Below are 17360 nucleotides of genomic sequence, written 5' to 3'. Positions count from 1 at the left end.
TGCTTTGCGTCTTTTTGATTGGGGCGTCCTTTTATTTTTGTGTATTTTAGATTTTCGCTTCCTTTTTCCCAATTTGCCCAACTATCATCCACTGCCGCTTCCTGTTTTCTTCTTCTTAATTTGCTTGGCGTATTGCGCCAGAATTTCATTAGAGCCAACAATTTGCTCATTTCTTTATTTGTGGCCCTGGCAGCTGGCACGGATTTTGAGTGGCACGTCTCTGCGGCAGCCGTAACGGTATCCACTATCTTGTGGCATCTGCATGTGAGCCGCAACAAGGCCAAAATTGTACTATACAGACACACATACTCGCATACAAGCGGCACGCACATCATGACACGTTTACGATCGCATTATGTGCGCATTTGACGAGACATTTTGACACTCGGCTGCCGTGGAATTAACTTTGGCCTCGACGTCTTCTCGAGTCTAACGTTTGTCTATGCCAACGGAGTCTGCTTCAAACTAGGCATGTGTTAAGTACGCTGTGAATGGCAGTTGCTGAGCTATTTTTTTTATTTTTATACCCTTGCCAGAGGGTATTATAATTTCGTCCTAAAGTGTGTAGCCCACGGAGGCTGACGTCTCTGACCAAAGTCCATATATTCTTGATCAGTAACAACAGTCGAATTGATATAGACATGTCCGTCTGTATGTTTATGCCTTATTATAGTCTTATCACAAAACTAAAGAGAATATATATTATTTTTTTCCAAAGTAAAAGTAGTTAGACTCACCTACACACAAGACATAAATACACTTTCAGGCACATTTAATGGCTAACCTCTCTCTGAACTGAGGCTTGGGAATAAACTTTACAATCCAATTAACTGGCAATTATTCAGTATTCAGTTCATCTGCCCTATATATTAAATACATGTGTATCGCCATATCGTTGAATCTAGTTTAATTTATACTTTATTGTCATGGACGTGACTGCAGCAGCGGCCCAAAATGGCCTTAATAGTGTGTTCGCATTCACACGACACGACGGCTTTTAGACAGCCAACAGTAACTGTCGCTGTACTAAAAAATGACAAACAAATTTGTAATTCGTTCAATTGAATAGGATGTTTCCTTTACCAGCTGGTACAGTTTTTTCGCCTAGGTTTTTTCTGAAAACGTTGTAAAAACATAAAAACAAAGTGCATAATTTTAATTTCAATGTGATCAATATTTCAAGCAGAGAAAAAATATTTTAAGCCGAAGAAAGTAAATACCTGTACACGAATTTCCCTCTTTTTTTTATATTTCCGGTCCAAACTACTTTTCTCAAATGGCAACTGCGGCTGCTACTCTTCCAAATTATCCCATATATAAGCTACCAGATAGTGTGGCAAAGGGGCAATCAGACTCAGCTCATTTATTTTAGAGTGTTAAGATTCGATCAATGCAGTTGACTTGACTCCAGCTTGGTTTTGCCCCCCGATACCTGGAGTCGGATGGTCGAGAAACTCTCAGCTCGAATTGTAAGGCACCTGGGAGTCACTTTCCGAGTAGGTGCTCATTCGATGCTTGCTCTGATTAGGGCACAATGAGCCATCTCTTAATTATGGGCCAATGACTAAGAAGGCTTTAATCAGCGCCAATTGGCAAATACAAAGGCGAAAATGTGTAAATTGTAAAATGTGTAAGGCAGGAGCAGCAACAGGACGAAGCCGAGCAAACAGACGATGGCAAGCGCTCAATCTAAACCTGAACTGCTTGGCTGGGTCGATGGAGAGGGCACAAGACGCTGGCGGTGGGGCCAGTCAAGACTGTTAAGATGCTGGGGTGGATGTCGACTGGCAAAGCGACACATAAAAACCTTTTGCTAACTTAATTAAATTATACAATTTTCGTTGGCGCTTTTTGTAGAATAATTGGCAATAAATTGATTAAGGGTAATTAAACGTGCGGGGCCGGCAAACTACATAGATGGATAGATAATTGCATTGGCGCAAAAAGCAGCATTAATTAAAGCGAATTCCTGTCTGTGTGCGTGTGTGTGTGTGTTCTGCGTTTTAAATGCAATTTCAATTAAACTTTTGTGCAGCGCGATTTGCGCCTCCAGCTGTGTCCATTGTACTTAATGCAAATATTATGAATATTTAAAATAAATCGCTTACATCCATCGAGCAATCCCATGCAATAACAATCATTTAAATTTCACAATAATTACTCACTTACAACTAATTTTAGTTGCTGATTGAATCCATTCAATAAACAAATAATTAATAAAAAAACTTATTCAGAAGGGAAAACAATTAATCGGCTACAGAAATTTATATAAATAAAACTATAAAAAATATATGTTAAACCAAGTGCTGTAGTTACTAAAATCTATCCTAAACCAAAACAGACCCTTTTGCCAGGTATCAACTATACATCTGAATACATTTGAATTTTTCTTAAATGAGTTTAATCAAAATTTTGAGCACAATTAAAAACACGCGTCTTAATCTTGTGAACCGTATGTAAACAAATGGGTGCCAAAATTTAATGAGTATAGAAAATCATTTAAAAGAGATCCTGCACCAAAGTATAATTTACTTTGGCCCCAAATATTGGCTTTATCTAACCATATTGGGCTGATGCCAATTTTGGGTAAAGATCAAATCTAGCCCGTATCTTGTATATGAAAATATGTACGGCTTGCCATACTTTCAGTACAACGGGCATTTGGGTACCATTGTAAAAACCTATGCAAAATCAAGCAATAAAGAAGAAACTGGGTTCATGGATAGAGAAAACGTGGTGCACGGAGCGAACTTCAGGGCAGGGTGCTGGTTCGAATTGTGAACCGAACAACGCATGATTACTTTTAAGATTGTGCTTTTGTATTGTCAAAGTTCACGAGGGAAGATCAGGTTTTGCCTTCAATCTTAAAGCTGCGACAAGTTTAACAGAATGTGGCATATGCATCCCCAACTTTTCCGGTTTGATTTCTAACGTTGTTTGTGCTCTTCTCATTTATTTGCAGTGTCTGGCAGCATGCAGCGAGTGCTTTGCCTTGGTGCCCAGCGAGCGGTGTGCTCCCTGCCTCAAGCACAGCCTCACTAGGGCAACAAGGCGACGTTGGGTGTGGCCAGAAGCGGAATGATGGCTGCTTTAGCCTCAGCAGCCACCACCGCTGTGGCAGTGCCAGCAACAGCAACGGCAGCAGCAACAAGCACGGGCGCAGCAATTGCTAAGGCCACAACAACAACAACTACGTTGGCTAGCAAGTTGCTCGGTCATTTCCACAACCGGACGACGGACGCGCATGTGAAGAGCGTTGCGGAGACGGGGCTTGGGCCCCGGATCGTGGACGCAAATGGAGACGGTGGCAGAGAGGGCGACGGGGATGGAGGTGACGGCATGGGCATCGGAAGCTCCTCGACGCCCACCAACTACCTGTCCCTGTACGACGATGTGGCGAGCGCATTGGACGAGACGCAAGCGGCCGAAGAAGCTGGCTATGCGTTAATTGATGACATCAGCGAATGGCTGCTGGGCGCAGCCGGCGGCAACAACCTTAGCCTGAGCAGCGAGGCGACGCCCCGAAGCCTCGGTGCCAACAGTGCCAGTGCCAGTGACTTTAATGAGACCCTAAGGTGGCTGACACTGGACGTGGGTGAGGTTCAAAACAGCACGTTGCCCAGCAGCAGCAGCAGCAGCAGCAGCAGCAACAACAGCAGCAGCAGCAGCAGCAGCAACGACTTGGATGGAGATGGCGGCGGGCTCTATGCACTGCGCAACTTTGTGGAGCAACAGCTGAATGGAGACTCGGCACAGGATGCGCAGGACATAGCGCTCATTGATAGCGCGGAGGAGAGTGCACTCGAGAGTGTCGCCGACGGGGACGCGGACTATGGCGTTCTCGGCGGCTTCAATGGAGCCCCCCTCGAGGCGGATGTGGATGCCACCAGCGAACTCCTGCAGCGCACAGCGGCGACGATAACAAATCGGACGACAGTCGGCGCCAGTTATGATGCGAACGCCGTCTGGCTGAGTGGTGCAGGAGCACACGCCGCCAGTGCGGGTGCTGGTTCCGCAGGTGCTGGCGGCGTCGGTGGTCGTGGTGCCGTTGCCGGTGGCGGTGCTGGCACGGGTGGCAGCTCGTTTATGCTGCTGCTAGAGAATTTTAACGATTATTTTCCCAACTATAACGGCAGCACGGTTTCGGGCACAACAGTCAGCACGACAACGGCCAGCAGCGTTCTCCTCGATCAGAACGCGACGAGCATCTACTTTGAAACCTATCGAACTAATTGCACGAATTCAACGCTAAATCTAACAACGGAATCCTGTCATGAACTGCGAATTGGTGAGTAGCTGAAGTAGCTTTATCTACACATCGATTCATCGATGGCCGATGCTCTATTGATGCTTTGGGGTCGCGTTTCAACTGCTTGAAATCAATTAACGTCGTAAGGTTAAGTCTTAAGGGGAGTAACCGACTACATCCAGTACTGGGATGCCATTACAAACGTTCGTACTGCCAATTACGTCTTCTATATATCTTCCGTTGACATTTCCGATAGCTTCGATAATTCTAATCAGACCTTAATACAATAACTTTCGAAACCTAAATATGGTAAGGCTATGCTTCTTCAAATTCTTAACTGTTGGGGATAATGTGATAGGTATCTAAATGACAAAATGTTCAAGATCTGTGAGCTTGCTCGTTTGAGGTAATTTGAAGAGCATTCGTTCCAGAATGTCGAAGAAGCCTCCTTATGCCTAATAGCCCTTTTTTCTAACCTTAATGAATACGGGTTACAATAGGTACATTTTAATTTGTCCGCTTCATGAATGTTCACGATATAGTCTATGTATCTACGTCACATCGCACCCATTAGCATTTTGTATTATATTGCTATGCACCTTATATTCTTTATTGTATTTAACTTACCTTTAAGTATTTTCGATTCTGCTAACACATTTTGACTGTTCCTTTGCAGTGGACCACAACTACTGGGCGCTCATCTTGATACTGTTCCCGATCCTAACGCTCTTCGGCAACATTCTCGTCATCCTCTCCGTCTGTCGCGAGCGGTCGCTGCAAACGGTTACGAATTATTTTATAGTCTCATTAGCCATAGCCGATCTGCTGGTGGCCGTAGTCGTAATGCCATTTGCTGTTTATTTTTTGGTAAGTCTTAAGATATATGGCCAACCATTTGGCTGGGCGGGGACGGGGGCGGAAGTCGTGGCCCGGCCACGGTGTCAAAATCAAAATGCCAAATGCAAAATTGCCGGCCATTTGCGTTTAATTTTATCAAGTGTCTGGGGGCCATCCAATAAATAAACATGCACATAAATAACAGCGAGCTGTGTGCTTAAAGAGTGTATGCTGGGCACCGGGACGGTTGGGAGGCTTGGGGCGTGGCAAGGCTTTTTAGTAAATTGCGGCCATTCAAGCAATAACATTCAATTTTTGGTGGCCCGAGCTTATAAATCAATGTATGCATGTGTGCGCACAGTAAGGAAGTAACAAAAAAAGAGAGGAAGAAGGCTAAACAGCAAATCGAATGAGCAAGAGAGAGAGAGAGAGAGGGACCGAAAGAACGAGAGTGTGGGGGAGAGAGAGAGAGAGAGACTGGGAGTTACACAGAAAACAGGTCTAGCTGCTGCCTTCACGTACTTCCTTTGACTTAAGTCGATGTTGCTGTCATTCCAAATGATTGATTGTTCGATTGACTGACTGACTGCTCCCCCAGCCTCCATCTGTCTGCCTGGCTTTCGTGTCTCGTGTCTCCCGCACTCAATCTGCCACTGAGGCTCCAGTTGCTGCCTGTGGCCCGAACGCAACGGTTTGGTTTTTGGCTACCCGCTGGCAGACAGCTGAGCCGAGAGCTGAGAGATGAGAGCTGTCTCCCGCCGTTGCTGACTACCTCACGCCCCAACCGATTAGTAGGCAGTCCGTCTGGCTGATAAAATTTCCCTATTCCACGCTTCCTGAAACGCACGCTCAATCGATTGCAGTTGCCATTTTCATATAGTTGTATGGTTTTTTGGACAGGAACCTTAAATGTTACGGGTAGTAAAAAATATATTTGCGATTAAATTGAAAATTCATATTATAATACATTTTATATATACATATATATAAATATATTAATGGTTTGTGCGCATATTCGTATTAGCTGGTTAGATTGAATTTAGCTCTGAATTCCAAGGACATTTGCCACTTACCCCAACGCCATAAGCGTGGTTAATAGTATTGCAAAACTTTCGGTTAATATATATGTAAATAGTGCTGTGTAATTATGTCGAGCGTCGATATCAATGATAATATGCTCACACTTTGATTAAATAACTGAAAAGGAAAACTTTAAAGTTAGTTTTTTGCAGGGAATGTCAATTCTTTGAGTCTTGAGCAGTCCATTAAAGCTAATCATTCATCAAGTTGAACATGACTGTACTTATGCATATGTAGTTACCGATATTACTGATGCCTATCGACGATGGGTAACTTTCGATAGTTTATATCGAATCCTCTTATGATTAACTCTTATGATTAACTGGGCATGTCCGTCCTTCCGTTTCCTGAAAGAGAATTAAAGAGAATTTATGTATATTTTTTTAGTTGTATTCTGTAATTTGGTTACAGTTGAAGCTTTCGGATATGTTCACAAGAACTGTGGGCAACCTCTGGAATTGCTGAGCTTTTGAACTGTGGAATACACTGCCAGCTGTCATCAGTTAAGCGATATACACATCCCAGTGTGCATATGCGTGTGCATATAAATGTGACATGTATGCACTTATTAATGCATATTGAAATCTGCATTTTTAATTGCTAGCAGTTTTTGTGACACGGACAGCTCAACGTTTGTCATGTTGGCCACAATTAAGTGTGTGTTTATTTTATCCCAGCCATGCTTGTTGTAGTTGTAAAATACAAAATAAATTATATTGTAAATAAAGTCAAATAAATATTGCAATTGCATATTAAAAAGCGAAATTTGTCGCAGGCATAAAAAGCTAACTGTCGCCTGGTGAAATTAAAATTCTCGAAAGTCAAATGAAATTAACAAAAACTGAACGCCAACTGACAGATGCTCTCGTACAGGGCGGAGATTCAGGTGGAAGGCCAATCCCTTGGCCAGCAAGTGGCTTTTCTATGGGGCGGGTCGCCAGGTAATTGACTGCCCGTTGGCATTAATTAATGTGCAAACTTGTTAAATGCCACGAAAAATAAAAATAAAAAGTTGCAGAACCTGTTGAAATTTATCAAAAGCCGTTGCATAATTGTCGCGACTGCCAGATAAATATAAAGATAAAAGGAAAAAGGCCTGTCAGAGCGAAATATTAAAAGTAAAGCCCTACAAACACAATACACACATATGTTGACTATGCATACAGGGAAAATTTTAACCAGAAGCTCGACTCCAATTAGTTTCTTATTGGTTAAGGAGCGCAGCTAAATAAGAGAGAGGGAGAGAGAGTTATATATAGTACAAGTGAGTCAAAAGAGATGGAGATAGTAAGATTGAGATAGGGGAGAGTATGCAAAAGAAAGGGAGAGAAATGGAGAGCTGTGAGAGAGACAGAGAAGGGGACCCCCGCTGAGGAAAATGAAAAGATTAAGCTCATCTAGTTGTTGACTAAGAGCGTTTTTCCTTAATCACATTCAAGACGCTGTCGACGGTAAAAATGCCAGATGCTAATGACAAGCGACTGATATTTGGGCACAAGCAAATCAGCCTGTTGCCGTACCTATACACACACACACACTCACACACACACTCACAGAATCAGACGTGCATTCAGACAGTCTTTCAGTCAACGACAATGACAGCTCATTTAATTTCAATTTGATCATTAAATTGACACACACCCAGCATTGGCTGTCAAACGGACGCCTGCTGTGTGTTGATTTTCTAATACCAAAACGGCGACCACACACTCACACACACACACACATCCGCACACACCTGCACATTGATAGAAATACCCGCACGCACGAACAGAGGAAAATTAACTTGTCATTAAATGCGCTTTGCCTTCCCTTCTGACGGTGCGATGGTCCTGCACTTGCCTGTGTGCATGTGTCAGGTGCTAATTAAGCCTTTTTCACATACACACACACACTCACACACGCAGTCACACACACACTCACACATAAATAGAGTCATGTTGGCGTGTCAGGTGCAGCACACTGTATCAATTATAGCGTTTAACAACAAGCAACAACAACAACAAGTGGCGAAAACAACGAGAGAACATTCAGAGACAACATTCAGACATCATTCACTGAACATTCAGAGAATATTGTGAACACCGCCGCCAGGCATTGCTGCCAAAGTGTTACAGCAGCTGCATTGTGCCGAACAAATCAACTGACAAAAACACATGCGAACACACACACACACACACACACACACACACACACACAGACACTCTGACACAATTGTGTCAATTAGCCAAGGGCGTGTCACAATCGAGCAGTACCCACTGTACTCATTCGCGTATTCATGCATTCAAAATGCAGTTGGCTTCAAAATGATGTCGACCACAATAATTGCATAATTGAATATTTAAGCTCATAAATTAACTTTTAATTAAGATTTTCTTTAATATTGTAAGAACTGTTAATTCTTGCAATCAAGCTTCAATGATAAAGTTATAGACAAGGATTTTGTAGAGAACCTTAAGCCAATCTAGTTGCCATATTAATTATCTTAATTTCGGATGTCTTATTAACATTTAGATCAATAAATAATTGAACTTATTTACGAATTACCTATCTCTCACTTCTTACAAGACTCTACAGAAATGCATTTAAAGGCTCTCTCATTCTCAATCTCTGCGGATATGAGTGTTGACCAGGTTAGGTAAAGTCAAATGATTTGACTCAAGCCTTAACTAAAATTCCTTGTCCACGTCCGAGGTCCTGCAGAGGCACGATGGAGGGGGGATAAAAAATGATAGTATACTTTTTAGCGCAGCCAAAGAGATCCGAAATACGCGCACAATTATTTAGCCTGGCCAAGTCCATGGGTATTTGTGTCTGTGAGGGCATACACACAGTGAAGAGCTGGGGACCGAGCGGGGTGGAGACAGAGAAGGGGAGAGTGGTAGGCACACACGTAAACAGAAATGAAAATTGATTTAGTTAAGAGGATTTGCGTCAACAACAGCACAATAAGTGGGCAGTAACACAGGGCGCTGGGCGACGGCGACGGCGACTGCGCTGGCGACTGTGGATTGGGGCCAACTTGGAGTGGACTGCGGCGCAGGGTTTGGGTGCTGTGTGGATAGCACTTAACTCATAAAAATGAGTGACTGTGTGTGTGTGTATGTGGGTGTGCTTGAGCGAGGCTAGAACGATTCTGACGCAGCCTCAGGATCTCGCTGCCGCTGCGACTCCAAGCTCAGGACTCGGAATGCAACAAGAGACAAGCGTTGACCAAGTTGGCGACTCGGCCAACAATGAGAATTATTGTCAGGCGCATTGCTTATGGACGAACCGACAAACAAACAGACAGACAACTAGACAAACAGACAGCTAACTGAGAAAGCGAATGCGACTCTGCTGCGGTCTTTCAGCGTGTTATACGCCATGGGGCGGTTGGCGGCTGGCGGTCGGCGGTTGGCGGCTAAGCTCATTTCAACTCGCGGCCAAAGCAAGTTCATATGTGTGTATGTGTGTTTGCGGGTGTGTGCGTGTGCGCGTGTGTTGGGGCAGTGCTTTTCTATTTTAAGTGGTTGTATATGCCAGTTGAAAGCTTTTGTCGACATTCAAGTGCCCATTGACAGTGTAAAAGCGTGCAACGTGGCGGGCGTCAGGGAGACAGTGGGCGGCACTGGGCGTGGCTTGAACCAAACTCAAAGTATACGTTCGCCTCAAGTTCGCTTCATGTTCACTGCTATAATCATGTCACGAGTGTGCGTGTGTGTGTGTACGAGTGTGAGTGTGAGGTTGTGCTTTACACGTGTCGGACGCTCCTAATTGCTTTCCTATGCGCCAGTTGACTACAGTGTTGATCTTGCAGCTGTTGTTGTTGCGGCGGCTTTGGCTGCTGCGGTTGCTGTGGTTGCACGCAGCTTGCACAGTGCCTAGGCTTAAGCCTTAAGCGTGTATGACAATCGAGCAGGAGTATTTGTAATTGGGAATATACAAATCACAAACTTGTGGCTTAACGAATAATTCAAGGAAATAATTCGCAGATATGCAATTTGCAGCTATTCAAAACATGCGCAAAATCAAAAATTTGGCAAAGATGTTATTATACGCATATATTATACACATGCCCCCATTTACCATTTAATTTGAAGTCAGTTCAATAGCGCGCTCGCTGGCAGCAGCCAGCAGCCAGCAGCCAGCGTGCAACGTGCCAAAAATAAAGTTGTTCACATAAATAAATAAACTGATTAATGTACACAAACAGGAACACGCACGCACACACTCGCACACACTCACTCATACACGCAGTGACACTTGAGCCCTGGCCAAAAGTAAGAGAAGCGTCAATGTCCTGGCATTGGCACTGTTCCTAATCCTGGACGGATGCGTAAGCGGCTCGGGGTGCGGGGGCTCCGGCTGTTGGGCGGGTGCGGCCAGCAACTCCGCTCTGCTCTGTGTTCTGCAACCGCCACAAGTGTCCGAAAGGAGCCAACAAATATTTTTAGCCAGTTGGCGCATTAAATTTATTTATTTGCGCTCCAATGAAAGTAAAAAGGGTGCACAGAACCAGCAACAGCGACAGCGACAGCGACTGCGAAGTCGGCAGCGAAGTCGGCAGCGGCACTTAGTCAGCATTTGGTGCAGAAAAAAGGAAAAATATTTTGGCAAAAATAGTCGCGTAGTCGCCTGGCAGTGACAGCCAAGTGTCGCACTCTGCAGCTCGACCATCCCCACGCCCATTTCGATTCCATTTTCAGATATATATATATATGTATATACATATGTGTATATATTTGCTCTCCCCTCTCTGTTCCTCTCGCACACTTTGTGTCTGTGGTCCTGTGACCCTCTTCAAACCCTCGCTTGTCCGTCGCGTTTTTATTATGCATGAGCCGAAATTATTGGATTGGATTTGTTTAATATAAGCAGGCAGCAGAGCTAAGCAGGTTCACTGGGGTCAGGAGCTAAGTGGCCAGCAGCCACTGAAGGGTCGACAAAGACGTCAACTCAATGCGCATCGGCCGGGTAGGGCAGGCTGTGTGAAAGCGTGGGCCCAGTAGCCTATTTTTCTATTCTGGCTGAAAAAAAGAACCATTAAAACGTGTATCTAAGGTATCAGATATGCGATCCGGAAGCATAACTTGACTCTGCAGCAAAATCTGTAACAGCGCCTCGACAGATACATACTCTTTCCAAGTAATTTCTAACGAAATTCAAAGCCAATTATTCTCTCTTGGAGGGCCGGACAAGTAAAAACGGGAGTGCTCGGATAACAAGGAATTCTTCAGTTCTTTCCGTAATATAATATACTATTTTGGGGCAACATTGAAGTCTATGCTTTCGAAATATGGCGGTATTAGGTTTTTCACTAAAAAATTAATTTACAAATATTTTAGCTTAGCAAGGCAACAAAATCCAATTTATTCTGGACTATGAAAGGAACCTTGAACCAAAGCAAATGCTAACAAATTAAATATTTTGGTTTAATATGAAAAACTTTTAAGAAGACGCAGTCCCAAAGCATAAATAGCTTTGGTCCCAGTCTTCACATTTATCTAACCAAGTTTAGCGGAAAACAATTTTGGCTAGAAATAAAATCTAGCACACAAGTTTCTATATGAAAATATTTACGGCTTGCAATATTTTCAGTTCAACGGGCATTCGTAAATCACAAATTATACTGTCCTATTAAAATTTTGGAAAAATATGAACCAAACCGAACTGATCCTCAGTGCAAGAGGTTGGTTCGACTCGTGAACTGTAACTCGAAAATTGTTGTTGGGGTGTGATGCCCTGGCATATAGCTCCCAAATTGGTCAAAACTGTGTCATGTGGCAGTCAATAAAAACAGTGCGCCAGCTGCAACTTGTTTAGTTTGGTTGAGTTGAGCTACAGCTTTAGCTCCAGCTCCAGCTCTGGCTCTGGCTCTGGCTCTGACATTGGCTCCGACCACTGGATTCAGCAGAGTTTGTGGCTCCGGTTAGCAGTTGAGGCGCACACTGAAAGCTGCTCACTGCTAACTGCAAGCAGAGTTGTTGAGCTCAAAGTTTTTTAATTTAAATGGCCATTTAGAAGGTTGCCGGCAAATGCCTGGCAGCTTCACTTTAAGTGCTCCGCAGGTCAGAGAGCTGCTGCTCCGGCATAGTCGAATTCAGGCAACGACTTGAACATAAATAAAAATAAAATTTAAAACAAGCACACAGATTAAAGATTAAAGCTAAGTGTGTGCAGCTTAAAGCAAAGTTAATTTAAAAAGCAAAAAAGGAAACATTTCATAAAGCTGCTTACAACTTATTCCATGTTCATGGAAAAACAAGTTCAGGCTTACATGTTTCCCTTAGAACAAACATTCAAAATTTAATCCAAGCAGAAATTGTATATTTCAAATAATACAAACAGCAACATAAATGCAACACGATGAAGTATAAGAAGAATAGGTTTAGAATAATGTCTGAGAAGTTTTAATCTACATATGTTTAGATTGTGTCCCTGGAAAGTAGCTTTAGATTGTAACTATAGATATTATCGAATGGGGTACAAGCAAACTAAACCTGAAAAATTATTAAGTCAATGATAAAGTGGACCTTTCTTTTACAGTTTTGTATCCACATAAAAATAGTACAATTTCAGGACACGTGTTACATTTGTTTGTAATTTCTCATAAAAATGACTTTTTCAAGTGAGAGCCGTGTTTATGCTTCTATAAGGAGCAGTCTATTGGGTCATTAGCTTTTCAGCTATCGGGTTTGTTTCCCTTTTTTCTCAGGGGCAGTCATCAAGCACAAGTTATGCGAGTTAGGCGGCACCCGGTGGCAGTTAAAATGTGGAAATGCAACATGCATGCAGCAGAGCGTCGGGTGGGTCAAGAGGTCGAGGCCGCCTGCAAGTGGTTAGGCAAGCAAATTGGTCAGCCAAAAAAAGAAAGAAGAAAACTCAATACAAATCAGCTACGACTCGCAATCGGAGTGCAGGTTGTCCATGTTGCAACTGTTTATGTATGCTGTGCGAGTGAGGCCAATGGCAACATCTGTGTCTGTTGTAGTAGGAGCAGCTGCAATCGGCAAGCTGGGAAAATGTTAGCAGAAGCCGAAGCGGGCAACTGCACAAAGGAGGCGTTGGTCCAAGCAGATGGAGCCGGCTCAACTGCCAGAAAGTTTAAATGGCAGCCACTTGAGTTGAGCGACCAGAGAATTTATATAAATCCGTGGCAGGCAGCCAGAACCAGAACGAGAACCAGAACGAGAATCAGAACCAGAACCAGAGGCCGTAGCAAAGCCAGGGCCAGGCCGAGAGGTAGAGTCAGGGCCAGGCCGCACATCAATTCAAATAAATAATCCAACAGCATGAAATTGGCCACCGACAAAAGTTTTCAACACTCGCACGCTTAGCGGTTGCTCAGCCCCTTCCTGTACCGTCTTCCCCTTCCTGCAACGTTTTGAGGTTTACACAAGGCCAAAAGAGGAGAAAAAAAAAACAGAAACGAAAATCCAGCGAGTGCACAGGCTTGCGGGTGCAAAAGGTCCCAGCTAAATGGCTGCTATCAAAATTATCGCCAGTTGCTGCCGGTCGGCGGCCATGACCCCGGCACCCCCCCCCCCCCCCCTCTTCCTGCTCGGGCGCCAGCACATATGCGAGATGCGAGTTGAGTTAAAGCGCGCACTTCCGGCCGAACCGCAGCCAGCCCGCGCGCGCATGTGTGTGCGTTTAGCAGTGCGTATCTTCCTGTTTACGAGTTGCCAACCCATCCAGGGTTATTTAGCTAATTTAATGCCACTATGATGCCCCTCGCCAAGGGCGGCTACAACTTAAATAATTAACAATGCTTTAAATTTGCACCCATAGCTCCCCTTCCGCCACAGAGGCGTGGCATTTAATCAGACCGTGGGTCTTCCAACGGATGGGCACAGCTTAAAAGCCGAATCAAAAAACTTTTCGGTTTTCAGGCTTTGTTTAGCTTGAAAATTGTTTAGGATGTGGCTAGGGATTTGCTCGCAGCCGTTTAAGCAAAAGGCCAAAGGCTGGCATATTATTTAAAACTATCTAGCATTTGGGCATCCATTATGCGTTTTTTCTTTCTGTTATTGTAATTATCAACTTTTTTCATTGTGGTCATTTAGTTAATTGTGTAGATTTCAAGGCAAACCCAACCGCAGCCCAAACCTGAGCATTGCATTGATTGATTCCCCAGCCATTTATCATCTATAATGGCTAATTCGATGACAAAACTTGACAGCATGTAAACGCAATCGGGCTTATGCAAAGCTCTCATTATATCAAATACAAATGTACTCACACACACATACACACACACACACACACGAACGAATCATGTAAAAGCTCTTTGGAAGTAAAATATGGCGCCAGGGTGTAGGAAATGTCATCATAAAATAAAATTTCCCTTGACGCTAATGACAACTAATTTGTGCTAAAATCTCAATACACACGGTAGCAAACATCTGCAGCAGCAGTCACACACAAACACACACACACACAGACACCCACACAGTCACACTACTTAAACATACATACATATGTGTGTGTGTATGTAAATAATATATAGACAGACATTGCCCTCGACATCGCCTTTGGGGCCGTCCGAGGCTATTAAAAATGGCGCATAGCACACTAAAGTTGTTACAGTCACGGATGGTACTTTTGCCAACACACTCTCGCACACACACACACACACACTAGCACACTCACGCACACTCTTGAGCCGGGCGCACACAATAAACTTAATAAATAAGTCAATTAATTGCCCTGCGCGCCTGATATGATATCACAGCAACAACAGCGGCAGCAACAGCGTCGCCCCCACTGTGTTTGTGTGCGTTAAGTTTCTCTCTCCCTCTCTCTTGCACTCTTTCACTCTACCACACCCGCCCTCTGTACGAGTTAGTGTATGTTACTCTATTAGGGTAGCAAGTTCAATTAACTTTGTCTTTGGCATAACAAAATGTATGCGAAACTCGTTTAATAGTCGTTGGGCTACGACTTGCGTGGGTGGAAGAGGGGGAGAGGGTGGTCAAAGTATCTTCATTCTGTCGCACAAGGGACCTGATTTGATATGACCCGCCCACTGTCGCCTGTCTATGCAAATTGCTCACAAAAGTAGGCAATGCATTTCGACTGTTTCCTTAATTGGCTGCCCACAAAAGTAGGCAGCACATTTCGCAATCGCAGCATTTGCCTAAAATGTTGCCCGCAAAAGTAGGCAATATTTCTTGCAAGCAGCAGTTGAAGCTAGTGCACATGCATTGGCATATTCTGTGTTGTTTTGATGCTGCTGCTGACGGAACTTGTACAGTTTAGCTTACTTTTTTTTTATGTATAACAAATTGAAAAGAACAAAAGGGAACAGTTGGCTGATCAGGTCAGCTGGCTGGGTTCTCGCCCTGCAGCATTTGGCAACATAAACAAATTATTTAATGGCCCTTACGCGTTTGCTTGGCTTTCAGCTAGTGATTGGGTTTTGTTGTCGCTGTTGCTGTCGCTGTCGCCCCCACCTTTCGGTTGCGGCTATTGCATGGTTGGCCACTAAGTAAACTTTTATGACGCTCATAAAATAGGCAAAAGTCGCGCCCAGCTACCGCCAAGGAAAAGCCCAAATACAAAACGAGAAAAAAAAGGAAAGGAAAACGTATCCTCGCTCCCATACAACGAACATTACACACATACTCATATATAAATATATAATACGCCTGCCGCATAAAAACCGAAACAAGGCAGCAAAGCAGCCAGCTTCAGCACCAGCTCGAGCTCCAGCTCCAGCTCCAGCTCCAGCTTCAGCGGCAATGCCAACAAAATCCCTGACAGCATTCTTATGCAGCTGTTGTGACATTTTTATGCTAAGCAGCCCCGGCGAGTTGGCTCCTCAGCTACCCGCCTGCCCGGTTGCCCGGCTGCCCGGCTTTTCTTTCCCCCCGCATCAGGGCATTACAGCGAATGCGCCAAATTATGAAAATTCATAAAAAGCCAAATGTTATGGCATACTTTGAGCTCGGTGGCGAAGCAGCAGCAGCAGCAACGGCAACGGGAGCGGCAGCGGCAGCAGCAGTGTCCTTAGTGTCCCGAGTGTTGCCAATTTCAGCTGTTCTTCTTCTTTCTTGGTTTATCACTTGCCAACTAAACTCGTTTACGCTGACTCGTTTATCATGTCGTTTTCCTGCGACAAACATCAACAAAACTGACAACACACAGCGACAACAGCTGCTAAACGAGTCGAAAGCGCCGCCGGGGGGAAGGTGGCCAGCAGCAGAGGCGAGGAGCGCTCAAGTGGCTGACTTTGACGCTTAATGCAGCAGCTTACAGCCGCCTTTGTCGCAAAATGGGCGTCAACAGGGAAGGAGCCATGAGGTAGCTGCCGAAATGGAAGTACAATGAGCGACCACTAAGGGGCCAGCATGGGACGCTGTAGCCAGGCACTGAACCATAAATAGTTTTTAAAATTAACAATCTATAAAATTTTATATTCTTACATTTCCTTTTAAATAGCAAGTACTATTATTTTATATGCATTCAGGGTATAAAAATTATTGAATTGATTGAGTACATTAAAACCCACAGATAAGCTAGATAATAATTTAACTCTACTTATCAGCTTGGAAATAAATAACGAAATCATTTTAAATAACTTGCCCAATGTTGAATAGGTTGACACGCAAGTTAGAAACATTAATAAATGTCGTGCTGGCAGTGCCCAGTTTAGCTACATCTCAAATTTCTGCGTGAGCACATTTCCTGCCCCTGATATCTTCATCTGCATACCAAACGCGAACCCCTGCCCCGTTCCTTTGCCTAGGAGCCAGCCGAATGACGATTTGAGTGAGATGTACACACTGGCGAGCCAATTAGCTGCTTCAAGGATCAAGCAGCAGTTGTTGGTGACTGACGGAAAGTGCGAGGAGAATGGTCTGACACCCCCTTACTAACACACACACACTCGCACGCGCGCACACACACACACACACACACACACACACACACAATTGCCGTCGTCAGAGGCTTGACGGTTGCTTGGCCATCATGGGCAACGCGTGCCAGCCATTAAAAGCTTTTTAAAATTAATTATAAAACCAAAAGTAGGTAAACATTTTCCAAGAAAAACGCAACCAGCGAGCGAACATAACGAACTGACAACCCTTTCGGGCACATCATCAGACCCCCGAAACCGCCTCAGCGTTAGAATTCTAGTTGCTTTGGACAACTCTGTTGCAAATTTTGCCCAAAAACGCTTTCAACTTCAAACAGAGTTTTGATACTC

General features: G+C 44.1%; 1 protein-coding gene across 4 annotated transcripts in view; it reads left to right on the top strand.

Annotated features, from left to right (window-relative positions):
• Dop2R (dopamine D2-like receptor) overlaps nt 1–17360 on the top strand; it is a 71251-nt gene that overhangs the window by 37653 nt on the left and 16238 nt on the right. For all 4 annotated transcript variants that reach the window (XM_064680963.1, XM_064680965.1, XM_064680964.1 and 1 more), the window contains exons 3-4: nt 2963–4288; nt 4926–5116. In XM_064680963.1, the coding sequence (XP_064537033.1) occupies nt 3079–4288; nt 4926–5116 (1401 nt within the window). In that variant the 5' untranslated portion in view covers nt 2963–3078. The remainder of the gene's footprint in view (nt 1–2962; nt 4289–4925; nt 5117–17360) is intronic.

The sequence above is a fragment of the Drosophila montana genome, unplaced genomic scaffold (genome assembly GCF_035044405.1).
Source record: "Drosophila montana isolate Dmon_TW-CO22-7 unplaced genomic scaffold, ASM3504440v1 contig_2178_1, whole genome shotgun sequence".
NCBI lineage: Eukaryota > Metazoa > Arthropoda > Insecta > Diptera > Drosophilidae > Drosophila > Drosophila montana.
This window is presented reverse-complemented; position numbering and strand designations above follow the sequence as displayed.